This window comes from Caloenas nicobarica, chromosome 6 (genome assembly GCF_036013445.1).
Source record: "Caloenas nicobarica isolate bCalNic1 chromosome 6, bCalNic1.hap1, whole genome shotgun sequence".
In the NCBI taxonomy this organism is placed as follows: Eukaryota; Metazoa; Chordata; class Aves; order Columbiformes; family Columbidae; genus Caloenas; species Caloenas nicobarica.
In genome coordinates, this window is record NC_088250.1 from 42,217,642 (window position 1) to 42,243,204 (window position 25,563).

Below are 25,563 nucleotides of genomic sequence, written 5' to 3' on the forward strand. Positions count from 1 at the left end.
TTTATTTGTTTATCATGCTGTATTTAAATGAGAGGGAGAAAAAAGCTAAAGTTCTGGGGTTTAGGTGTGTGGAAAGTGATAATAGGGATGACAAAATCAGGAAGTGCAGAATGCAAAACATGACAAGGCATTATTGAATGGAAGGGATGCATCAGAGTAACATGATGCATCGTTTGGTCCAAAGCCATATGAAGACAGAGCTTTGCTAGATGGGAAAAGGTGCCCAAACCAGAGACACCGTGCGTTCTAGTACAAACCAGATGTGGGACTTGGAAGAGACATGAACAATTATGGGATAAAGAGAAGGTCATATTGAAATAAGAAATAGAAAACATACATGAAACTTATAGCAAATCATACGTGTAATATACGCAATATACCGCCACCGTTTCCCTGGCTTGGCTTTGGGTCGAACCTCCCGCTGAGCGCCGTACCCGAGCACGCGCACCGGCCCCGCGCGCCCCTCCCCGCCGCACGGGGGCGCTGCCCACGGCCGCGCCGCTCCCGCCCGCCATGGCGCGCGGAACGCGCCTCCCGCCGCGCGGCCGGGGCCGCCGGGCAGGTGGGGCAGGTGGGGCCAGGTGGGGCCGGGGGGCAGGTGGGGGCCGGGGGGCAGGTGGGGGCCGGGGGGCAGGTGGGGGCCGGGGCCGGGGCCGCCGGGCAGGTGGGGCCGGGGAGCAGGTGGGGGCCGCCCCGGGCTCCCCGCGCGGAGGCGGCGGGCCAGACGCCGTCGCCCCGCGGCGGGCGGGCGCCCCTGGGCCGCGGCAGCGGGCAGCCGGCTGCACCCGTCCGCGGCCGGCCCCGCCGTGCGTGGCGGGTCTGAGGGGCCGCCGGGACCCACCGGCCCCGCCACCGCGGCCGCTGGCAGCGCCTGGCACCCGCGGGGCCGCCGGCACGGGCCGCGCCGCCGTTCCTGCCGCACCCGCGGGCTGGGGCCCGCCCGTCCCGGGCCTGAGGGGCCGCGGGGGTCCCGCGGGGAGCGGCCCGGCCCGTCTGCAGAGCGGCACCGGCGGCTCCGTGCGCTCAGCAGCCTCAGCGGACACCGCCCGCGCCGCCCCGGCCGGAACCCCGGAGCGGAGCCGTGTGACGCGGGCCGGGCGGCGGGGGCGGCGAGGGCGGCGGGGCCGGCGGGGGCGGCCGGCGGGGGCGGCCGGCGGGGGCGGCGGGGCCGGGCGGCGGGGCCGGGCGGCGGGGGCGGCGGGGCCGGGCGGCGGGGCCGGCGGGGGCGGCCGGCGGGGCCGCGCTCCCCAGCGCGGGTCGTGCGAGCGGTCGTTGCCTGGAGAGCACAAGGCAGAGCTGCTCCGTCCCATCGTACCGTAAAACTTGGTTTGATTCTTTAAAGTTTTTTTTTAAGCATGCTTTTACATGAATTTGTGATGTACTTAGCTTTGGTTTCCTTTTCCGCTTTACTTGTCTCTGCCCTCCCCTGGGTTCTTGCGTCTGCGGCAGGGACGGTCGAGTCGCCCCTGGAAGGGCTTTTGAACCATCCCGCCTGGACACCCTCCTGTGTAACCTCATCGGGGTGTTCCTGCTCCGGCGGGGGGATTGGGCTGGATGAGCTTTCCAGGTCCCTTCCGACCCCGGACATCCTGACATTCTGTGGTTCAGCCAGCGGCCTGGGCTGGGAACTGGTTTTTCTGGCCGTGTGTGACAGGAGCTGCGGCTGGTGAGGCTGGTCTGTCCCCGCGGGTGACCGGCTCTGGTCAGGGGAGATGGAATAAGGTGTTTCAGCCCTTCACTTAAGGAACAAGGCAGGTTGGCGGTGGACACCTTTGTTCTGGCCATGGTATCCATAAGTAATCTCGGGATTCAACAGAGCTCAGTGCCTTTGTTTTCAGTTTGGATTGGTTGGTTTTTTGGAGAGTGTGTGTGTGAGGGGTTGGTTTGTTTTGGTGGAGAAGAAGAAGGATGTTCCTCCTTTCTTTGTTTAAAAATAGATAATGTTTTCAATATAGAAATCAGTAAATATTTGGGCACTTAGTTCTTTACTATTAACTGTTAGATTACATGGCTTCCGAGGCGTTTACAGTAATCCAAAAACTGAACTCTGTATTAAAACTTTGACATCTCTCTTAATTGCTTTGAAATAAACCCCCCACACCAGTTTTCTGGTGCATTCCGATCAGCATCCATATTCACCTTCCACTGCCACGATGTGTCTGAGCAGGTTTGACAGCTGCTGATGGCAGCTGTTCTCAACTCGGTGAAGAGACTGAAATAAGTCCTGCATTATTTCTAATTATTATAAATAACTTTCTTCTGTGGGCTTGTTGGTAGTAGGCACAATTCCCAGTTGGTGAGTTAGTGTTTAAATACGTCTTCCCATTTTGCATCTTTCCTTCCACCCCCAACACCCCAGCTCCTGCTTTTTATAAAGCTTTGTAGGTTTAAAATGTCTTTGCCTCTTTCTGGGTCTGGATCTCTTCACCCTGTTAAATTAAAACTGTACAAAATGCTTCCATCTAGAAATCGACAATCCTGCATGTGTGTGCTTAGCGCAGGTGCCAACCCAAAAGTCATGGATCTAGGGTAGGTTAAGGTTTTCTATTGACTTCCAAAACTTTAGTTGGGTTCCTGTTTGTGGTTTGAGTCATTCCTAAAATACTTGGGATAACTAGTGTTGGTGTTCTGGACAAGGTTGTTCAAAACAGACCATGATGTCAAGAAGACATCAGTCTAAGGGTCTTGAAATATTCCAGGATATTTTGTCTCTGTGGTATATGGTGGTTTTTGTTCTGTTGTGGTTTGGTTTGTTTTTAATCCTTTGTCTTTCATGTTTAAAGACACCTGCCATGTTATCTCCCGCTTACAAAGATAAGGAGCTGAGGGTATTTAGAATCTTGTTTCTGTTTACTGGCAGATAATTGGATGGTTGATGCTTCCATTTCAGAGGACACTTTCCATTTTGCAGTGAGACTCACAGAAGAATTTTGCTCAGTCTGGGTCTCTGGTGTATTCATAGCGTAAGATTGCCAGGTGACTCATTTGCTGCTCATACAGCAGTGTAATTAACTGTGTGTAAGCACGTTAAAAAGCAAAGCCCAGTGCAGATACTGCAGAACTCCAGTGCTGTGAGGCTGCTCTGGGTATGACGGAAGGAGAATTCTTGTTCCTAAAACTAAACCTGCAACCAGGAAATAAAAGGTCAGATTTGATAGCAAGTGGGTGTTAGTTACAGATGGACACATCTGCTCCCCCTAAAATGCTCAAGTACATTTCGCATGCTATTTAGCTGAGTAATTCTTGAAACTTTTCTGCTGTACCCAAATATTTGAGTTTGAAAACTCTAGTCTTGGTTATTCATTATAAGAATAGGAACCTCACTGTAAGATGAAGCAATTTCTTCAAAATAATTAGGAATGCATACAAAATTTGTTATATCTTTCACAGATTTAAAACTTAAAGCCCCCTTGCAAACAGGAAGTATTTCTTTCAACAAGATGGTTTAGATAACTTTACATGTTCTTTGTTCAGATTTGAATTTTCTGACATGCCTTAGAACTTGTTAGGTCACCTGTAGCTTAATTAGTGCTAATTGGTTTTGTGATTGGCAGATATCTTAATAGAATATAATTAAACTTGTTAGAACACAAGTACAAGATAAGTATGCAGCTGGTTGTTATCTGCATTATTAGGTTTATTCTAGAATACCTTGGACAACCGATGAAATGTTTATTGCTATCAGTGGCATTGTTCAAAAACCTGAAAGTGATTAGAGGTTGGAAGGTTTGCTTTGCTTTTTTGTATTCAAAATGGAAACTACGACACCTGAGATTTATAGGGGAAGAATGCGCATTAACATAAGGTGTTAAGATTTACTATAGCTGCCAGTGACCAAAACCCCTCTGACCTGTCGATTCCAGTGTTTGCAGCTGTTTTGAGCGCGTGTGACACAGGAGTTCAGGGCTGGGTCTCCTTGGCTGACTTGTGTGTGTGTGTGTGTGTGTTAAAAGTGAAGCACGGAGTTAAATATTGAAAGATGATTTCTTGATAACAGTTATCTGTATTTTTTTCTTCGCTAAGGATACATAATGTAGTATGTAATTCTGTAGATATTTTTACATAAATTGTGTTTTCTTCTTGCAGTCAGAGCTGGAGGTATGAGAGTGTCTAAAAAGCAAGAAAACGGACCTGTGGAGAAAAATGCTAAACCTCCAGGAAAAGAAAAAACCAGGTATTGCGCTGCAGGGCTTGTTCCCCCTGCCACATTGCTAAAATTCACAGGGAATGCGCGGAATGTTTAAAACAAAGGCAACTCTTAGTTTCTGAAAAGTTTAATTCTTAAATTAACTTGTGCGATTTATAGATCAAAGGCAACTTTAAGGTATCATTGACTAAAAAATCCCCAAACAAACTGCACAACAACAAAACCTGAAAACCCAAAAAACTACCCAAACCAAAAAAACCCCAACTTTAAACCCTAAGGACAATGCCTTGCAATGAAAGACAAAGGCTGAATCTCTTCTGTTGTCATGAGTTATGGAACAGAAATTAGAACAATGTGTTGCCTACCTGTACCTAATAAAGTAGTGGTTAAACAGTTTCCAGTGAAGTAAGAATGAATTTTAGCCTATCTCCGTTCTGAAGGAAATTAAACCCATATCTCCCCCCCCACCAAAGAGCCTATCTCCTGCGTAGGCTACATCTCCTATTTCAATCTGAAATCTAATTTGGCTTTTTGTTTTCTGCGTCATTAGGTTACTCAAGCTATTATTGCCCCAAAATGAAAGCATGCTTTTACTTTTTGAATAAGGTAGCAGTGACTGGTTGAAGTGGTCATCAAAACAAGTATTTTCTTACAGATTTTTCAAAGGAAGGCTGAATCTATTTCTAAAATATATGCACTTTTCTTAAATATCACTTAACAAAAAGTGAAGTTGACCAATATAAGGATAAGAGGGTAAAATCTGAGTGACCCGTGGTGTTCCTGACGTTGCATTAGGGTCCGAATCCTAAATGGAGCACAGTGCCTCAATAGGATTTAGATACTTAGGGGTTTGCTTCTATTGCAATTTTAAATTTCCTCAGTGGCCACCCAGTTTGGATGCTCCTTATCTCACAACATACCTGATTTTTTTTCCACAAAAAGTTCCTTTAAGAACCTGCAATTCTGCTGAGGCATATCTAGAACTGCATAGTTAGTGCAGCGCACCTAGCACCCTGCGTAATTGTTGTGACAATTGTTGTGACGCTGTGCATAACTTTTAAATTAACTGGGTTTAGCCATATTCAACACGGATGTATTGACACTATTTCTTGGCAGGGTGCAGAAATCACCACTGTAGGGTTTTGTTTGTGCGCTCTCCTCACTGGCTTGGAGGACACAAACCTAAAATACACTTTTTGGAACACAGCGGAGCCAGTTACAGTGACTGCTCTAGTGTTCACTAGTTCTCTGTGCCAGAATCAAGGGTTACTCACTGTGTTACACGTACCTCGTGGGGATGGTGGATTTCATTGCCAGGTTGCAGTCGCAGAAGTCGCAGAGAACTTTGTAAAGTGGTTCAGTAGCTCCCAGTGCAGACTCCTTGCCTCTGAGCTTCTGATTCCAGTGAGATTTCCTGAGAGGCTCAAAGTGCCTGCTCAGAGCTGAGTTTGGTCTTGGCAGGAGCTGAGCTTTGAGATTTTTGTAGGAGGAAAAAAAAACCCACATGCTTTCTCCAAAGTTGCGGTGTAATATATGGCATAATAGAGTATCATGCCTCATGATAACTAGATGCCTGCCTGACAGTTTTGTGACAATACGTTACATTTACTTATAGTTTGGTGTGCTCTTGAGTTTTTATTGTTGTTTTTTTTAATAACTGGGGATGGTTTTGGTTTGTGCTTGTTCTGAAGTGAGAAGGTTTTTATTTTCATTGACTGCCAGTTGTCCAGGTGCAATTTTGCTGCTGTCTCTTCTGCAGTCATAGTTATCCGGTGGCACAGACGGATCTCGGATGACTTGTGTTTGTGAGTGTGGCAAAGTGGATCGATTGCTAAAGTGAAGTTTCAGTAGGAAATTAGTCTTGCCTGATCCACAGAATCATTAACTAAACTAAAGCAGTATCTGCTTTTCCAAGAGTCACATTTAAGGTTCCTGATTCTGTGTGTAAGGATCATAATTGTTTTTCTTGACTCCATTTTAAGCTATAGAAGTATCAGTGCAAATAATGGTATCATCAGAAGAATGTGCAATCCACAGTTCTTCCTCTTGCTGAACTAAATTATTTCACATCCACAGATCATTTATTTGTGGAATACTGGCAACATAGCTGTTCTTCATTGGAATATAAAGAAGTTAATGGGATAATATTCTTGCTTGACAAATTGCTGCTGTCAAAGGAAACACTCTCCAAAAGCAAAGGGTGAATTTTTTTCATGGGTCCAGACTGGAATCAAGAAAATTACAAAGCCTAATCTTGCACTTCTAGATATCAGTGCTCAGATTCTGTGAAGCTACTCCACAGTGTACAAAAAAATTCCTTTTGAGATACTTAAGGATATTTTAGATATAGAATTTTCGTATAAAACTATATCTAAATAAAGCAGCCTGCAACACAGATTTTGCACTGTTCTTTTCTGAGACAGCGTATCTTCTTAAATATCGTGCAGTCTTTAATGTGATTAAAAGATTTAGATCCAAAACTTAAATTTCTATTACAAAATGTTTTGTATTAGGTGTGGAAAATGAAAGAGACAAGTGTTTCTGTGAGATGGAAATGCTAAATACTTTTTTCGTTTGCTTTACAGTGCTATTGCCAGTTTTTCACAAACTCAGACCATGGGTGTCTTGCTAGCAGAAGTGCTGAGCAAAGTAAGTACATCTGGAGCAACAAGATATGTGTTTATTAGGACATCTCCATAAAGCTAAACTAAAAGAAAAACGAACAAACAAAAAACAAACCCAAACAAAACAAAACCTGAGTTTTCCTTAAACTGCTGTTATCTGACATTTCTATCTTTGTCATCTATCACCAAATATTCTTGATATCATCTATTTCTTCAGCAATTTTGTGGCTAAAATGCTACCCTGTTTCCCTGAAAATAAGACCTACCCTGAAAATAAGCCCTAGTGTGGTTTTTCAGCATTTTTTGAGGGTGCTCAAAATATAAGACCTACTCCAAAAATAAGCCCTAGTTACAGTTCACAAAAAAGTCAATTTAAATAGTGTCCAGGCAGCTATACATGTAAAAAAGTAATACGTTTTGGAGAAAAAATTAATATAAGACCCTGTGTTGGGGAAACAGGGTAGATGGCTAAAAAGTACCTCACCTTCCCTCCTGGTTCTGCCATGTTTGGTCCCATTCCTGTTGAACACTAAGTAGCCCAGGGTGGTTGTGTGTACCTGTTCCAGAAAAGTGCAGCAGGGTATTAAGGTGTGTCCTTTTTTAAGTGGTACGTTGACTTAGATCTGTTGGAAGGTGGGGAGGAGTTACCAGTGTCATATACGTCTGTGTCAGAGCTGGGATTACAACCCGGAACAAAACCTAGTCCTGAGTTCTTTATCCCACTATGGCAATAGCTTTAGCTTCTGAGAGGGCCCGGCGTGGAGCAGTGGAAGAGCTGCTTGGGGAGCCGGGTGGTGCGTTGTGGGGCACAGAGGACACCGGCGAAGGTGACGTCAGGCTGCGGGTGATCCTGAGACAGCGGGCACAGCGCGTTCCGTGGCTGCTGCGCCTGAGGCCTGATGTTACATAGTCAGGCGTCTCCTTGACTCCTCCCTTGGAAATCCTATGAGAGCATTTACAATTTTGTGTTGCAAAGCTGTTGATGGACCCTTCTGGTCATCATTCTGCTTACAGCTGCTGTCCGGTGTCTCACTAGGCTGTGGATGCAAACTCGTACACCTCTGCTTTGAAGGGCTGATTTAATGAGCAGCTTTTTAATTTGTATGCTAATCCGAAGGTCTGACAGTTATCATCTGTTTTTCCTACACATGCAGTCTTTAGATTCTGAAGCATACAGGAGTTCCTCATCCATAGAGCTTGGTAAAACATCAGTTACATCACTTCAACATAAACCTTTCATCAGCAGATGTGATTATAGCTTCAGTATGTAGGCCTTGAATTTTTGCTTAGACTTGTTTGTTCAGGAGAACAGATACAACTCGTCTGTTCTCTTGCACTTGTCCCCGTCTCCTCTGCTCTGACCTACCACTCATCTCCTGCTGGTTTCCAGAATCTCATACGTGAAGCTTCCGCAGTACTTTAGAAAGTGATAATTAGATACTGTAATGATGAAGATTTGAATCTGGGAAAGTAAGAATTTGAAGCAATTTACTGTTAACTCTGACATAATTACTATTCTGCTTTCCTTACTTTGACAGCTCATTCTATGAACTACTAAAAAAAGGGAGAGGGGAAAAATCAATAGTTCATTGAATGTAGTTGGGCCAATATCACTTTGAAAACAGAAGTTATAGTCACATGTACAGAGTCACCATGAGTTTTATGTATTGATCATTTGGATTTTTGTAGTTAGGTTTTACTACCATTTTTAAACTACTTTTGTATGATGGAATTTGGGAAGAGGACAGCAGAAAAGCTGTATTCTATCCCAACTTTCCCTACCTTTAATGTTACAGATGAGCCACAAAATTCATGCAGCAGCATTACAAGTAGCTCACCAGAAGCCACAGCCTGCCTTGGAGAAGTTCATACTGCCTAAAAGAATTTACATTATTCAACAGCCACGGAAATGTTAAGATACTTATTCAAATACTCATGTTTACTTAAAATTGAGTTTCTATTCTAACTAGCACTTAGCACACTGGGGTAAAATGATTAAAAGCTGTGCCTTGTATCGTACTATATTTCTGTTACTGACAATAAAATACTTAATAAGAAGAGTTACTAAATGTACTTGGGATTTATTAAAATATCACGGTTTCTGTATAACCTGGTTGTACCAGTGTACAGTAATTACTCAATGCTAAGAAGTCTAACGGCTTCACTTACTGTGCGAATTTTGACTGAAGTACTGGAATCTGTCATCCCTCTTTAAATTAAAATAAATAAATACATAAAAAATATATAATGATAGCAGAGCTGAAGTGAACATGACCCTAAGAAAGCAGGTCAAAACTGAAAGGCATGGTTTATGTTTAAATTTAGGCTGAGGTGTTCCATGCTGAACGTATGCTGTAGGCTTACTGCGTAGTAAGAAACTTCAGAACGTCCTGGGAAAGATTTCCATGCAGCGGAAAACATATTTTTGTCTTGCATTCTGTAAGGAAATGCAGCAGAGATTCCTCTGCTGGGCTGCAGACGGTAGGAAGAGCCAGGTGAGCACAGCTAGTGTGCACCCTGGGGCTGGGAGGGCGAGCGGGGACGCTCCTGTGCTGGAGCTGAACTGCTGGGGAGCTGGGCAGCCGGGCTGCAGAGACACAGCGGGTGGAACACGGGGTTCAGGGATGCAGGGATGCAGCGGGTGGAACGCGGGGTTCAGGGATGCAGCGGGTGGAACGCGGGGTTCAGGGATGCAGGGATGCAGCGGGTGGAACGCGGGGTTCCGGGCTGCAGGGACGCAGCGGGTGGAACGCGGGGTTCAGGGACGCAGCGGGTGGAACGCGGGGTTCAGGGATGCAGCGGGTGGAACGCGGGGTTCAGGGATGCAGGGACGCAGCGGGTGGAACGCGAGGTTCAGGGACGCAGCGGGTAGAACGCGGGGTTCAGGGATGCAGGGATGCAGCGGGTGGAACGCGGGGTTCAGGGATGCAGGGATGCAGCGGGTGGAACGCGGGGTTCAGGGATGCAGCGGGTGGAACGCGGGGTTCAGGGATGCAGCGGGTGGAACGCGGGGTTCAGGGATGCAGGGATGCAGCGGGTGGAACACGGGGTTCCGGGCTGCAGGGACGCAGCGGGTGGAATGCGGGGTTCAGGGATGCAGGGATGCAGCGGGTGGAACGCGGGGTTCAGGGATGCAGCGGGTGGAACGCGGGGTTCCGGGATGCAGGGACGCAGCGGGTGGAACGCGGGGTTCAGGGATGCAGCGGGTGGAACGCGGGGTTCAGGGATGCAGCGGGTGGAACGCGGGGTTCCGGGCTGCAGGGATGCAGCGGGTAGAACGCGGGGTTCAGGGATGCAGCGGGTGGAACGCGGGGTTCCAGGCTGCAGGGATGCAGTGGGTGGAACGCGGGGTTCAGGGATGCAGCGGGTGGAACGCGGGGTTCCGGGCTGCAGGGACGCAGCGGGTGGAATGCGGGGTTCAGGGATGCAGGGATGCAGCGGGTGGAACGCGGGGTTCAGGGATGCAGCGGGTGGAACGCGGGGTTCCAGGCTGCAGGGATGCAGTGGGTGGAACGCGGGGTTCAGGGATGCAGCGGGTGGAACGCGGGGTTCCGGGCTGCAGGGATGCAGCGGGTGGAACGTGGGGTTCAGGGATGCAGCGGGTGGAACGCGGGGTTCAGGGATGCAGCGGGTGGAACGCGGGGTTCCAGGCTGCAGGGATGCAGCGGGTGGAACGCGGGGTTCCGGGCTGGCAGGACGGGATGCGAGGCTGAGGAGCGATGCGACTGCGCGTGGGCTGGCAGCGCTGGGGCCTTGAGGAGCCAGGCCTACGGCTGGGGAGGAGCCGCTGCGAATGCCGGCAGAGGTGTCCCTGGCAGGAACAGTCGCGCCTGCCCAGCCGGGGGATGACACGATGACACGATGACGTGATGACACTGTCCTGCCGCTGCTCGTTGGTTGGGTAGCTCGCCTGACGACTTACTCTGAATTTAATTCTGCCAGGACTGGTTTTTTTTTTGAAGGCAGTGATTGCAGACGAATATGCCACTAGAATTGTAATCAAGGAATCCAAATAGACTTAATATGAAAGGTGATGCTAAAAAATGTTTACGTTGTCAATGAGGCTTCTTTGTATAGGGTGCTTTTCTGCATGGCTACAGTGGAAATATATTAGAAACATATGAAACAATCCCTCTTGAATAGAGGGGTCCCAGGTGGGTTACCCAGAATTACTGTTACAATGTAACATGAATGTCTGCTTCACTTCATCCACCCATAAAATGTAAATAACTTTATATGTTGATTAAAGATTAAATTATGATCACAGGAGGTGGTGGTTAGTTGTACGTGCAATAAATAATTGGGTTACACCTTGAATAAGTAGCAAAAATTAAAATAGTGCTGCTTCTATTGAGGCTTTTTTTCTCCCATGTTCCTTAACTGACTGGTAGCTACTTGTAAAATATTGTTGCTGTTATCCTGGACAACAACAGCAATATACTTTATGGATATTTGTTGTTGGTATGGGATTTGGAAAACAGCTAGTTCTGCTTTCATATAATGTATAGCACACTTTCCACTCCCCAGGCTGCCTGTATATAAATGAATATCAATATGAATGTAAATAATGAAACATGATTTGAGTTAATGCTGTCCATCACACGTGAAATAATTATTCATGCTAGCAAGGCCAAAAATAGCCCCGTGCACTCTAACGTGTCAGTGCCTAATAAATGCTCCCTACAGGAACAATATTAGTAACATCTTTAGAATTCTAATCTTTATCCTGTTTGTTTCTGAAGAAAATCAATGGCTAGTCAAAAATTATAGGATCTGATTCTGAGGGCATTACTTTCTCTGAAGTAATCTGCTTCTGAAAATGTATTTCTATTTTGGCCAAGGATTTAATACAAAATGAGCTCTTGTAGGAAAAGGATTCTCTTTTCCCAGCCTTCCCCTGGGTGATTAACTCAACACCCGATGGTTCTGGCCAGTTTGTGCTTGCCATGTACCTGGTGGAGAAACCAGGTGAGCAGCCTGTCCTGGTGCCCGGAGGGACGGGAGCTGTGGGAGCCGGCACCTGCGCAAGGAGTTACACGCCGGCCACACACGTACCAGGATCTCATTTCTGCCCCGCATCCCTGGAGCCAGGGCAGCCTCGGTGTCAGCTGGGTGGCAACTCGACCTGTCACTGCGGGTGTGTGACACCGTCCCGTGATGTAACGTTAGCATCGCTGCAAGCAGCTGTGCGTAAACCAAGGAATCTGACTGCCCTTCTGTTTGTTCCTGATCTGATTGGATTTTGCGGTGTGCTGGGGGGTTTGTTTGGTTTTGGTAATGTTATTTAAACTGTTTAAAGTAGTGTGTCCAGGGTAGGATGGCATGCTTAATGTAGGAGGTAGCTATAGAAGTCGCTTTTGTCCTGTATAGTACTGTGTGCATTGAGCAAGTTCAATCCTATATAGAGGGTAAATATAGCCAGTAACTCAGCTCTGGAAGTATAGTGGCTGCTGTATCAGCAAACAGCCGTTCTGCAGCACAGGCTCAGCACGTGTTTCCAGGAGGCTTCTAGGAAGCATCAGTGCCCCAGAGGGATGGATGCGCGCGTGTGCCGAGCGGTGCTGGGGCCTGCACGTGTGCAGAGCGTGCCGGGGGTGACGGCGCGGTAGCTCCGAACAGCCCGGCAGAAAGCCTGCTTTAATGGAAAGTACCATCCACGCGCTACCTCTATGGCGTTTCCAGGTGTAAAAAGAGGCCCTAACAAGGAGTTGGGAGATCTCATCTTGATAAACTCCGTTTCATGGTTATACTCACTGTAAAGCAAGTCCAAGCTCCTCTTCTGCTATAATGTACATCTTGCAGAGCAAGAAATCCTGGCAACTGATGTTTTTATTTCCTGCTTCTGCAGCATGCAGTAGCACCATGTGGAATTACAAGCAGCGTTTCATACTTGCTTTTTGTGTCAGGAGCACTGACTAGGCTTTGGAGGGAATCTCTAAGATTTGTATAGGGGACAAACTAAGCTACTCTGCTTAAATATATTTTATAATTAAGAACATTCTCTAAATAAGAGCACTCCCTTTTCAACCAAGTCAGTCTTTCACTCACCTGTTGTGTTCTGACAGGTGCGGTCAGGTGCATTATTTTCTATCATTTATTTCTGTTTGTTAAGATGTCCTGCTTATAATAGTATTCTTAATAACAAGAGCTAAACAGTAAATTAAAAACGTAATTTGAACTTCTAAATAGTAGGCAACTTAGTTTTTCGTCCTGCTTGTGCCTGTATGTCATTTTAGTTTGTGTTTGCACCATAATTGATGATACTATGATGAACTGGTTGTGTCTTCTGTTTTAGAGAGTTTTAGTTTGTCTTAATTTTGTACTCCGCTTTCATTAAATACAAACTTCAGCTAAATTCGGAACATAAGGAATAAATACAGTTGGTTTGCTAGAAAAATCAAAACTTTGCAGGAAGCCTACTTCAGGCTTCCTGAGGGTTACTGCAAACATTCCACAAGAATGGTATGATTTCTGGAGATGATTTCTTTTGTTGATCTTTATTTCATCATTTTGATTAACACAATGCTGGTTAATATGCAGTTGCTTTTATCTGTAGACCTCAAAACACTTTACAGAGATGGGAATGACGAATGCAAAGTAGCAACGAACGCACTGAAAACAGACTTCAGTAAACGTTGCTGGGTTCAACGTATTGGTGGACTTGCCAGTGCCCCACGTTGCGTGTGACAGCCCGAGTCGGACGCCCCGTTTCGCGGGAGCGCCGCGCAGGATGAGTTTCCTCCGGGGCGCGGAGGCGTCTGGCACTGCCCGGCTGGGTGGCGCTCGGCACCGCCGGCTGGGAATTCGGCTCTGGAGTGACACCGTCACAGTGAGGTACGGACCGAGGTCTGAACCGAGCGTGCCATCGCAGATGAAAGCAAAGAGATTACACGTGGCAAATCTGGGAAGATACCGTAAGAGAACTGTAACAAAATACTTTAACTGTTGCTTAAAGCCTGTATCCCTTCCAAGCTGTACTTGTTTAGCCTGTTTTTCTCTAAGTAGCCTGCACAGGTTTGCAAGTCATTTCAAGCACAGTAACCTCTCCCTGGTGTACAAAACCCAGAAGCCCTGGTAACAGGTACACACATAGCCCAGGCGTTTACTGAGCGTGGGTTTAGTTTCAGTAGCAGAGGAGTATATTTCTAGAATGTACCAAAAGAAATTCCTTGCTTTAATCAGTGTCGTTTGTGCTGTTCGTATTGTGATGGTTCCTGTTGTAACTCCTGTGGCAGGTTCACACTAAAGCACCTCCTGGCTTGGAAAGCCTTGCTGTCCCTGAGGCTGTGGTTTCAACATGCTGCCGTTCCCCATGGTCCCTCCCTGCATCTTCCAGATGATCCTCTCCTGCTTCACATGAGCAGGACAGATATTTGCAGCTGATCAGTTTAGCTGGAGGAATGTGCACTTCACGCTTTGGACCGCTTGTGAGTCAAATCTTTTCGCAGGGGGTGTGTGCGTTGGGACTCTTTGCAGATGCCGGAGTTCGGTTTGCGTTGCCTTTCAGCCTGTTCGTGTCCTCCCCGCTGCCAGCCCGAGGGTGCTGCAGTGCCAAACCGCACGTTGCTGAACCCGCTGGCACGCCAGCTGTCCTCAGTCTGGCTCAGCTACTCCAAATGGTGAAGGCACTTGGACTTCCCTGGTGAAACCAGTCATGGTTTGCCCTTTGTTCAGCAAAACCACACAGAGAACAATGATTCAACATAATAGCATGTTTATTGTTCTTGCCAAACCTGGCTACAAACTCTACTCCTGGCTGTTATTTCTCTCTTGATGGATTTTAATGACAAATTTTAGATCATTTTATTAACAGAAATTTCAGTCTGGCACTTCATTTATAGCAGGCTACCAATATTTAGCTCATTCTTCAGTTGAAGAGGACTATTAAAAATCTGAAGTCTGAGTATGGCCGACTCTCTAACTCTCCAGCTGTTTGCTAACACTTAAGATTTTATCGAGGTTTGTGGCTCATATCAAGAGTAGCTTAAGAAACGTCAATGGTTCTTTATTACTCAGTGTATGCTGGTTTTGCCACAAGAGGTTGCTGTGCGCTTGCAGCCTGTGCAGGCTCTGCGGCTCAGCTCCCTCAACACACAGCTCTTCCTGCAAGGACCTGTATTTTAATCTGCTGAAACAGTTTCAAAGAAAAATAATAACTAGTTTATGAAAGCATCCTTTGGTATTTCACAGAGGACATGACTCCCTAGAAGTTGTAAAGATACAAAGGGCATAACCCGATGGTAACAAAAAGTGGTTTCTGATCCCTTGTCCTTCCTGCATCCTCTGCGTTCACAGCTGTAGGCGATTACCAATGAGAGCGGTACAAGGAATGGCCTGAAATGCATGCTGTATTGGTACCAGGTGAACTTAATGAGCTAATTAAGATTGGCTGGTTTTGTAGATGTTTTCTTATTATGTTTCTAAATGTGGTCACTTCAGAACAAATTCATTGCTTCATGATCAGGCAACACTGAAAGCTGGATACAGCATTTCCTATCCAACAGTTGGGTGGAAAGGGATGGAATTTCCCCAGCTGACTTCATTTATACACAGCGCTTTTCTGCTTTGGGTTTACATCTGGTGATTAAGTCAGAAGTTATTTTTATATAAAGGAATGATTAAGACTTTTCCTAAGCTACTATTAAACATGTTTTATATAATAGCCATCATTTTAGTTGCACAATATGCATTTAGCGTATACTGAAATAGAACAGTCACTAAAACAAAGATTGACTTTAAAATTTAAATCCAACCTTCTACTTTCATTGTTGACAACTTTCTTAAATTCCTTCTAGTTTAAATTTTCCATATTTGGTATGCTTTTTCAAAGTTAAAGAGCTGGAGCAAACTGAGCTATCTGTAAGCTACAGAAGCCCGTTTGTTCTCATGTTACTATCAAGAAACATCAAAAAGCAGTGAAATGCAAGATTTCTATTTAAAAACAGCTGAAATTGAAAGCTTTTAACTTGATTTATTCTGTGGATCTTAGCGTTAAAAAGTCAAAAAGCCGAATTTAGAATGAGCTGGTTTTGTTGGAGCTGTCACACATGGGCAGGCGTATAATTGCTTGTCCACAGTGGGTGTGCATCTGAGCTCTTCTGGGCCAAAGTGTGCTGGGGTTTCTAAAGACCATACTTTAAAATAGGTTACAAAGAGCCCTTCAATTACGTTACAAACTCTAGCTGCTAGTCCTCTGGTAGCAGCCTAGAACTGGCCTTGCTACCTTGAATTGTAATGAATAAAAACAAAAAAAATGTGTGGCGTGGGAGAGGAGCGGATAGTAGAATGTCCCAAAGCTCTGCAAGCCTTGGCTATAAGGAATTCAGAAATGTGGCTGACAAAATTGGATATACTGCATGCATCTGCTGGTTTAAATGCGTATGCTATTCTAAACTAATAAGCTCACACTTCACAAATTGAAGAACCTTAAGGTTGAAGCTGGTAGGGATGATAGAAGGCTCATACCTTTAAATGTTTCAGATCTTTAGTTCTAACTTCGTAGCATCTACCTATATTTGTGCATAGGCGACGAGTGACTGCTCACTCGTTTTCAGTAACTGCCTTTAGAGCGGCCTCAGTTAAGGGGGCTACGTGAGGAATTCTGAATTAACAAGAATTCTCCTAAGTGACTTCTCATTTGTCCTGTGGTTTCTTGGATTTCAAGCTGGAGGCTACATGAAGTGCACTAAGATTTCCACCCTACATTTTTCACTAAAATGTGACTGCGGAGTACTGGCATAAATACACGTTTGCAGAGACGTCTCCTGGGTTTTGCTCCTCGTGCTGCATGTGTGGAGCTGGCTGTGTTCTGAGCAGTGCCTGCATACGTGTTCATGGACCAGCACACCTGTGGGGATTGAATAATGATGTTCACGACCCATCTCTTGCTGGTTTTCTGATTCACTGGAGCAACAGAAAAGGCACAATCTCCCACACGGCCTCCAAAAACCATGCAAAAGTTAAATAAGGAACTAATGCTTATCTGCAGATGAAATAGAAAACTTGTTGGGTGACTCGGATCTACTCTTGCAATACTTTACCTCTGACTTAAAATTGCTTTAGTCTTCTGTGTATGTTGTCAGTCCAGCTCCTGTAGTGAGGCAGCAGATGTACTACTTAACTTTTCTTTCTTCTTTAAGCAACAGATGGTTTAGTGTAGTGAAGCTATGTGGATTCTCACTAAAAAGTAATCCTTAACCAGAAAATTCACACCTTCTTGGACATCTGCAAATCCAACAGTCACAAAGCTATTGAATATAAGGTTGTGTTGATTCTAGTTCTAGAACAAGTTGTTTTCCTAAAATCAGTAAATCAAGAATTTTCTACGAAATTATTGTTTTGCATGAGAATGAATCTGACAGGATAAAAGCAGCTACATTGAAAAAAAGCTCCTAAAATTTACAAAATTATCTTATTTGCAGAAACCCTCCAAAACCAGGAATTGAAATATTAGGTTGAGAAGTCCAAACTAACATAAACAGCACTGAAGCAGAGCAGAAAAAGTGAGAAGTCTGATTTCTTATTTCCCTGGTCCCCAGCATTACAATGAACATTTCTGCCATGGTCTAAGATTCCTGATTTCCCCCAAAAATAAATAAATTTTTAGAAGCTTTAAAACTATGAGAAGCTTGCATGATAAGTGTGAGACTCTGTGAGAAGAAGGAAAAGGAAGAGCTGAAGAATTTTGGCGTCTGGGAATGGACAAATCATGTGAACAAACGAGTGGAAGGAGCAGAGGGCAGAGCAGTTAAAGTAGAAAAACAGCTGTGGGCTAAATTCTTCCCCAAAGGAAACTACTGGTGAGCACAAGTCTTTGCGTTGCTGGTATCAAAAGCCTTGCTCTACTGAGACAAATACGGAAGCACTAAAATCATGCCCTAGTTAAAAATACTTTGATTCTGAGCTTTCCTGTGGAACAGCAGGACCCAGATCCAACTGGCTGTAAATACTATATCCAGAGGGAGGGAGCACTGGGCCCGATGAGGAATAGGTCCCAGAACAGTGAAGTCATAGCTCTGGTTTTTGTCTTGGGTTTTGGAGACAAAGACAAAATCATAAAATGCTGCCAGAACTAAGACGTTTCCTCCGAGAGAGGCAAAATTCCTTTCTTTGCAGACACACGCCTCATCACGTGGGCAAAATGGGGGGAAGAGAATGTGATGAAGAGGATTCTCCCCTGGAAGAAAGGAAAGCCGCCGCCTGAGTCGCACACAGCGTCCTGTCCTTGTTTTGGGACGTCTTCTGGTCCTAAAGTCAGAGCAAGGAGTGTGAGGTGAGAACTGCTCTGTGGTGCACCGGGGGGCTCGGGCCCCTCCAACGCCGTCTGAGGCAGCGGTGGCAGATGTTCGGCGGGGGATGCTCTCCGTGCGTGAGCCTCTGGCTTCTTCCTGAGCACTTAGGTGGATTCTCTGTCCTACCCCTTACAGACACACGGAGAGATGCTCTGGGAAATGCCCGCATGGCATAGAAAATGTGCTAGAATACTCTGGCACTGTAATCATTATTTTGCACTTAAATTCATTTTTAGTTTTTCATGATGAATTATATATGAAAATAAATCATGGCTTGCCCAGCAAACTGTTACTATTATTTATAAATGTATTTTGGATTGTCCCTACATTTTCCTTTTTTGGTGTGAGGAGGATTCGTTTTTTTAAAATTAATTATGCGAAACTGTATTGTAGAAGTTACATGTAGGGAAGCTAAGCACTTTGGCAGGGAATAGCTGGAGTGTTGGACATCTAGGGCAAGCAGTTTGAGGCTGGAAAGAGAAAAACACATCAGACGAGTATTTCTGCTAACATTATCAACTGTTGTGCTCAGGATGACGGCGTTCAAACCATCACTGCTAAACTCAGTCTTCGTACTTACCCCTCCACTTTATCACTAAACCCATTGATGTGAGATGGTTATAGACATGTAAAAAGCCAGAGAGATGCTCTGAGTGGCTGCTTTGATACAGCTCATCAGGATTACACAGGTAGTGATGATCTCAAGTGCACCAAAGTGAAAATACCATTTTCTTTCTCATAAGCCCCCTGTTGAGCCATCTTTTTGAGGAAATAAATATTTTAAGACGGTTACTGCTAGGCATCTTCTTGAGCCTTCAGATCACTTTTGTGGTTCTCTTCTGCACCCTCTCTAATTTTTCAGTATCTTGGAAAATATGAATAGAGAGGCTGCAAATGGTTTTACCCAAGCTCTCCTCAGAGGTAATGCCACCTCTCTGCACCTCCTTGCTAAGCCCTTGTTCATACAAAGAATGCGCTAGCTTTTCTCTGCAGCAGCATTCATGTTGCCTGGCTTTACAGCCCCAAATCCTGCTCAAGGTGCTGCTCTCCAGTGCGTCCCTCTGCGCTGCACAGAGCCGTGTCCTGCACAGAGCCGTGTCCTTCTGCACAGAACTGTGTCCTGCACAGAACCGTGTCCTTCTGCACAGAGCCGTGTCCTTCTGCACAGAACTGTGTCCTGCACAGAACCGTGTCCTTCTGCACAGAGCCGTGTCCTTCTGCACAGAACCGTGTTCCTTCTGCACAGAGCCGTGTCCTTCTGCACAGAGCCGTGTCCTTCTGCACAGAGCCGTGTCCTTCTGCACAGAGCCATGTTCCTTCTGCAGAGCCGTGTCCTTCTGCACAGAACCGTGTTCCTTCTGCACAGAGCCGTGTCCTTCTGCACAGAGCCATGTTCCTTCTGCACAGAGCCATCTTCCTTCTGCACAGAGCCGTGTCCTTCTGCACAGAACTGTGTCCTGCACAGAACCGTGTCCTTCTGCACAGAGCCGTGTCCTTCTGCACAGAACCGTGTCCTTCTGCACAGAGCCGTGTCCTTCTGCACAGAGCCATGTTCCTTCTGCACAGAGCCGTGTCCATCTGCACGGAGCCGTGTCCTTCTGCACAGAACTGTGTCCTTCTGCACAGAGCCGTGTCCTGCACAGAGCCGTGTCCTTCTGCACAGAACTGTGTTCCTTCTGCACAGAGCCGTGTCCTTCTGCACAGAGCCGTGTCCTGCACAGAGCCGTGTCCTTCTGCACAGAACTGTGTTCCTTCTGCACAGAGCTGTGTCCTGCACAGAGCTGTGTCCTTCTGCACAGAGCCGTCCTGCACAGAACCGTGTCCTTCTGCACAGAGCCATGTCCTTCTGCACAGAGCCGTGTCCTTCTGCACAGAACCATGTGCCTTCTGCACAGAGCCGTGTCCTTCTGCACAGAACCGTGTCCTTCTGCACAGAGCCGTGTCCTTCTGCACAGAACCGTGTGCCTTCTGCACAGAGCCGTGTCCTTCTGCACAGAACCATGTTCCTTCTGCACAGAGCCGTGTCCTTCTGCACAGAACCGTGTTCTTTCTGCACAGAACCGTGTTCCTTCTGCACAGAGCCGTGTCCTTCTGCACAGAGCCGTGTCCTTCTGCACAGAGCCGTGTTCCTTCTGCACAGAGCCGTGTCCTTCTGCACAGAACCGTGTTCTTTCTGCACAGAGCCGTGTTCCTTCTGCACAGAGCCGTGTCCTTCTGCACAGAGCCGTGTCCTTCTGCACAGAACCATGTTCCTTCTGCACAGAGCCGTGTCCTTCTGCACAGAGCCGTGTCCTTCTGCACAGAACCGTGTTCTTTCTGCACAGAACCGTGTTCCTTCTGCACAGAGCCGTGTCCTTCTGCACAGAGCCGTGTCCTTCTGCACAGAGCCGTGTTCCTTCTGCACAGAACCGTGTCCTTCTGCACAGAGCCGTGTCCTTCTGCACAGAACCGTGTTCTTTCTGCACAGAACCGTGTTCCTTCTGCACAGAACCGTGTTCCTTCTGCACAGAGCCGTGTCCTTCTGCACAGAACTGTGTCCTTCTGCACAGAGCCGTGTCCTTCTGCACAGAACCGTGTTCCTTCTGCACAGAGCCGTGTTCTTTCTGCACAGAACCGTGTTCCTTCTGCACAGAGCCGTGTCCTTCTGCACAGAGCCGTGTCCTGCACAGAACCGTGTCCTTCTGCACAGAGCCGTGTCCTTCTGCACAGAACCGTGTCCTTCTGCACGGAGCCGTGTCCTTCTGCACGGAGCCGTGTTCCTTCTCCCTGAAGGTGCCATTTCCAACCTGCCTCCTAAGAGCCTTGCGTGGCCCAGTTCAGCAAGTGATGCGGCTGCTCCGAGAGATCTGTCGTCATTTTTATTTATAATTCACCCATTTTTTTGTCCTTTGAAGACCTTACAAGCCAGGATGGTAGCTATTTTCAGATTACCGATAAAAAAGGCTGCGCTCTTTGAAGTGGGATCACGGCATCTGTGCTGCGTGTGCAGCCCCGGGCCCGCCCGTCCCTGGGGACTCCCAGACCCCGGCCGGGCTTGGGGCGCTCACAGCCGGGCTGGGCCCCCTCAGCCCCGCACACGGCAGCGCCCGCGGGCAGGAGCGGCCGCGCCGGGCCGGGCAGGAGCGGCCGGGCAGGGGTCCAGGTGTTCTCAGCAGCCTCGTGGCCCGGGCGGGCTGGCGGGCGCGCCCCCCGCGGTGCTTCTGTGGCGGCGGAACGCTCCGCTCCGCGAAGGCGGCGTTTGCCGGGGCTGCCCCGCCGGGCCGGAGCCGCCCGCTGCCCCGCCCGGGAGCCGCGGGGCCGCGCCGAGGGAGCGGCGGGACCCGCCCCGCGCCGCCGAGCCGCGCTGAGCAGCGCGGGGCGGGGACTGCTGCCGCCCCCGAGCTCAGCCCCCGGGCTGCCCGCGGAGCAGCGCCGCCTGGGCCGCCTGGGCCCCTGCCTGGGCCGCGCCGCCGGAGCCGCTGTGCGCGGGCCGCGCCGCCGGGCCGAGGTGAGCGCTCCCCGTTGCTCCTGCTCTCCGCCGGGCCGGGCGCTGCGCGGGGTCGGCGGCAGCGGAGGCGCGAGTGAAACTTTCCGGCCGGGGAGCGTGTGCGGGCAGGTGGGGCTGGGACCGCGGGCCGGGGGCTGAGCGGCGGCGGGGCCGGGCCGGGGGAACGCGGGGAGGCCGGAGGGCGCGCGGCGGGCGGGGGCTCCGGCGGGCCGGGCCCGGAGCCGCCTGCGCCGCGGGGTCGCCGCCCCGGCACGTACCGAGCGGGTGCGCGGCTGGCGCCGCTGTCGCGCCTGTGTCAGCAGAGACTGGGGGGGACCCAAACAAGCAAAAAACTTCTTCCCAGGAGAACGTGGTTTCTTCGTGGTTGCTTGTTCTTGGTAGTAAAATGTGAAGAAGACCCCGGCGGGAACAGGAAGCGGCCGGGCGGCCCGTTCAGTGCGCCGCTGGGGTCGCTGCCGCGGGGCCGCTCCGCCGCTCGGCGCTGCAGAGCGCGGCGGGGCCCGGGCTGCGTGCGGGCTGGGAAACCGCAGGTCCTGCCCCTGCGGCCGTCGCTGTGGCCTGCCGAGACCTCAATAATGGAAAGATAAAACGATAATTTACTTTGGCTTTTAGTATGTGAGTTACTAATAATGTATAGTAGCTGTGCATTTTGTAACGCACTTCCTAAAGTTTTCTGACTTTGCCGGAGCGTTATTTTAATGATTTGTTTGTTGCAGCCCCATAATGCATATTTATTGAACAGAGAGTAAACTCGGTGCTAAGTGATTGTTTTCAAAACCAGACTGTAACTGAAGACATCCCTCTGTGAGGATGAGCCCTGCTTTGGATTGTTTGGGTGTGACACCGGGGGGTGCCCCGCGCCCTCCTCCCGCTGCGAGACGGCCCTGGCAGCAGCGGCGCGGGCTGGCCCGGGCTGGCGCTTGTCTGCGGAGCCAAACGCTGCTGCTCCGTGTGGGAGGTTGGCGCTGCGGGTGAAACCGTCTGCACGAGCTGTGCTGGGTTACACTCTGTTAACTGTTGTACTCATCCAGGCTGCTTCAGAGTTTTGCAGGATTATTCAGAACATGTTAGTTGTTTGCGAGTCCTGTGTTAGCTTGTCTTTGGTAGCTGTTGCTTAAAAATAGCCTGATGCTTATAAAACTAAAAATACCAGGAAATAAGGGAAATGAGTGTGATACCTTGGATCCTACAGAATTTCCTTCCACTGTAGTTTGATATGCAGCTGCCCAGAATGAACCTTCCCCATTTGTTCTGGTCTGACAAGTTAAGTGCTGGAAAAATAGCATTATGTCATTAAACAATGCTGGTAAACGAGGTAAGCACAAAGGCAGTTGCTTTTTGCTATTGCTAGGGCAGTGTATTTACAGCTGGGTTTACATGGATGCTCTAAGTGCTGGTTGTCTCTCAGTGTAGCTAACCATTGGAATGTCCAAACGGTGAGCAATTATGTCTGCTTTAGAGCCAAAACATATTTGGTTCATGGCCAAAGTTGCTCAGCTTCCCATAACAGTCTGTAGGAAAAAGACATTTAGTGTGTCTAACCACAGTCCTGAGGTGGATGCCATAGCAACTCGGCGATGTGAGCGGGTACTGCTGAACACAGCTGAGCACTCTCAGCAGACTTGGGATGTTTTCCTTTAGCTGCACTTACTGTCGTCCGGTTTAAACCTTTCTTTGAAGAAGAAAGATTAATCAGCAAACCTTCAAACTCTCGTGTGTGTGGGAACGTCAACCTGATCTGCCGGTTACTTGTAATAATACCCATAAAAACATCTGTCAGTTAAAGCTTATATTAATGGTTTTAAAATTAAGATTTTTCTGTAGAGATGCTATTTTGACTACAAATTGGTATTTCAGGCTCTATTAGGAGGTAGATCTTTGTTCTGCAGGAAAACAAAGGAAGGTCAGCTTTGAGTTTTGTGTGTGGCTCAGGTTTGAGAAAACTGGGTTAGTTCATGTCTTTTGGTTGCTTAAGGCTCTCAAGACTTAACATGGAGGTTGGAGAGGTTATTTATCACAAAGCTGTGGCAATGGAAAAGAAAAAAGTATATGGCCTAACGAATGCGTAAGGTCCTATTTTTCTAAAATATGTTTGTGTGTAGGAGGCACCGCTGTTAGAAAACGGACTTCTGGATGAGTAGGACATAGTGTAACACCAAACTGAAAAACAAACAAACAAACAGACACACACCAAGAGGCAAGCATTGAAACAGTCCGTGATTCTCACTGCGTTTGGGTTTGTATTGAACTTCAGTTTCAAAAACTTAATTTAAAAAAAAAAAAAGTTTGTTGGAGCCTTAAACTGTCTGATCTTGTCCTGAAGGGCAGTAAATGAAAGGATCAGTTGCTCATTAATGCAAAATATCTATCGTGTGGCCTAATATCAACACATCTACTTCCTATGCAATCTCTTACAACCTCCTCCTTTTAAAATTCCTTGTTTAGCATGGCTGATTAAATCCTTTAGTATTCATTGTATGTAGGAAATTCTGTAAGGATATTGCAGCATGCTTACCTGATTAGATTATTTCCCGAAGTATAAAATATGCTCTAGAGATGGCGAGCTGCTCTGTGTTCTGTGTTTACCCTCACCATACACCTGTAGGGCTCCAGTGCAGCGTACCTGTCCTGCTTGCTGAGGACGGAGACAGTTTTAAGTAGTCTGAACCAGAACCTGGTGTTTTGCCATCCAGTTCTGTGCCTCAGCAAAGTTGCGTGCCTTTGATCTCCTTATCATAGCTAGAAAATGTCCCGTTGCTTCCCCCATCCCCTTTCAGCGTCATGAAGAGAGTAATCCCCAAGAGTTTGCTTTGTAGTTATTTCAGGTTTCTGTGCTGTATCGGGGATACACCACTGTATAGACTTCTTTTTTGTCCATTCTGTATCTTGAAATACATGCATTGTAGCTCATGTTAATGCAATGACTTTAACTTCTAAAGTGCTGTTTCTCTTGCCATGTTTTGGCAAATCTCTTTGTGTTTCCTCCTCTCGCTGAGAGGAGTCCCGTTAAGCTATAGGCTCAGTCTGTAACGGCACTTGGTACTGGAATATTAAACTTTGTAATATCTTGAGTGTTTGGCTTCCCTATATAAGTTGTGGAGATGCTCCGGTGTGTAAGTAGTTCATGAGAGTCGGGAAGCTGAAGGCCAGGTAACAGAAAGTGTCTATTAGAGTTATTTCTCCATTTTGTGACAAGCAGCAGTTGCTGGAATATATGCTTTATTTCCAATTTAGTATTTCACTTATTTTGTTTCCTCTTCCTGATCTGGAGCAATAATTTCTGAGAAGGATTCCTGTTAGGAGGCAGAAGTTCCCCATGCGTGGGTGCGCACCTTGCAGAGCAGCCAGCCCGCCGGGTTTGCCGTGCGCCCCCGATTGCCGTGCGCCCCCGATTGCCGTGCGCCCCCGATTGCCGTGCGCCCCCGATTGCCGTGCGCCCCCGATTGCCGTGTCCCCCGTTGGTGCCATGCGGATGCCAGTCCCCACGTGTTCGCAGAGAACACTTCGCTGTGCGATGCTTTCAGCACGAGAATCTCGCTGGCTCTCGAACAGGGAACAGTTCTGTGGTGTCAATGAGCTCTTCGTGTAGCCATTAACAGAATTTTAAATGTCTTTGAGGTCAAATCAAGAGCTGCTTTTAGGATCTCGATGTTGCTGAAGTTGGTGGCAACACTCAACAAGTTATTGCACATTTGACCTTTTTCTGTAAATACTCTGAGTCAACAGGTGCAGGGGTCGTGGGGTTCTGGTGTTTGTGTGGCCGCTGCTCTGTGAGGTACTGCTCGGGCGCTCCTGCAATCCAGATGACCAAAATAGTTTTGCGAAGAGGGCTGATTTTGAAGTCACCTACTTCTTCCTCACGTGCTCTCGTGAATTCAGCTGTATCTAGGTGTGTATGAAACTGGAAAACTAGAGGCAGCAGAGTTGCAGTGATCTTAAATATTGTAACCACAGGAGGTACAAAGCTGCAGATATGTATTTTGAATCTCTCTGTGCATTTTTCTTATCAGCTGC

General features: G+C 47.6%; 2 protein-coding genes across 14 annotated transcripts in view; both read left to right on the plus strand.

Annotated features, from left to right (window-relative positions):
* The first annotated feature begins 492 nt into the window (after positions 1-492).
* DAPL1 (death associated protein like 1) lies at positions 493-18,360 on the plus strand. 4 transcript variants are annotated; one of them, XR_010606379.1, is made up of 5 exons: positions 493-571; positions 4,087-4,174; positions 6,733-6,796; positions 14,007-14,198; positions 17,193-18,360. XR_010606379.1 is itself a non-coding variant. In XM_065637497.1 (4 exons), exons 1-4 carry the CDS (start codon positions 514-516, stop codon positions 14,109-14,111), a joined length of 315 nt encoding a protein of 104 aa, XP_065493569.1. In that variant the 5' UTR covers positions 493-513; the 3' UTR covers positions 14,112-15,284. The 4 variants fall into 4 exon arrangements, 3 of the variants coding, with proteins under 3 accessions (XP_065493569.1, XP_065493567.1, XP_065493568.1); XM_065637497.1 differs by lacking the exon at positions 17,193-18,360 and having other exon boundaries at positions 14,007-15,284; XM_065637495.1 differs by lacking the exons at positions 14,007-14,198; positions 17,193-18,360 and adding an exon at positions 8,568-9,019.
* The window catches only part of TANC1 (tetratricopeptide repeat, ankyrin repeat and coiled-coil containing 1), an 86,959-nt gene continuing 70,527 nt past the window's right edge, over positions 9,132-25,563 (plus strand). For 6 of the 10 annotated variants that reach the window (XM_065637485.1, XM_065637481.1, XM_065637489.1 and 3 more), the window contains exon 1: positions 21,481-21,549. The gene's annotated coding sequence lies outside the window, so the exon portion shown is untranslated. Of the gene's footprint in view, positions 9,267-21,480; positions 21,550-21,625; positions 21,658-25,563 lie in introns of those variants that run through there. The other 4 variants (XM_065637486.1, XM_065637484.1, XM_065637482.1 and 1 more) reach the window with 4 other exon arrangements.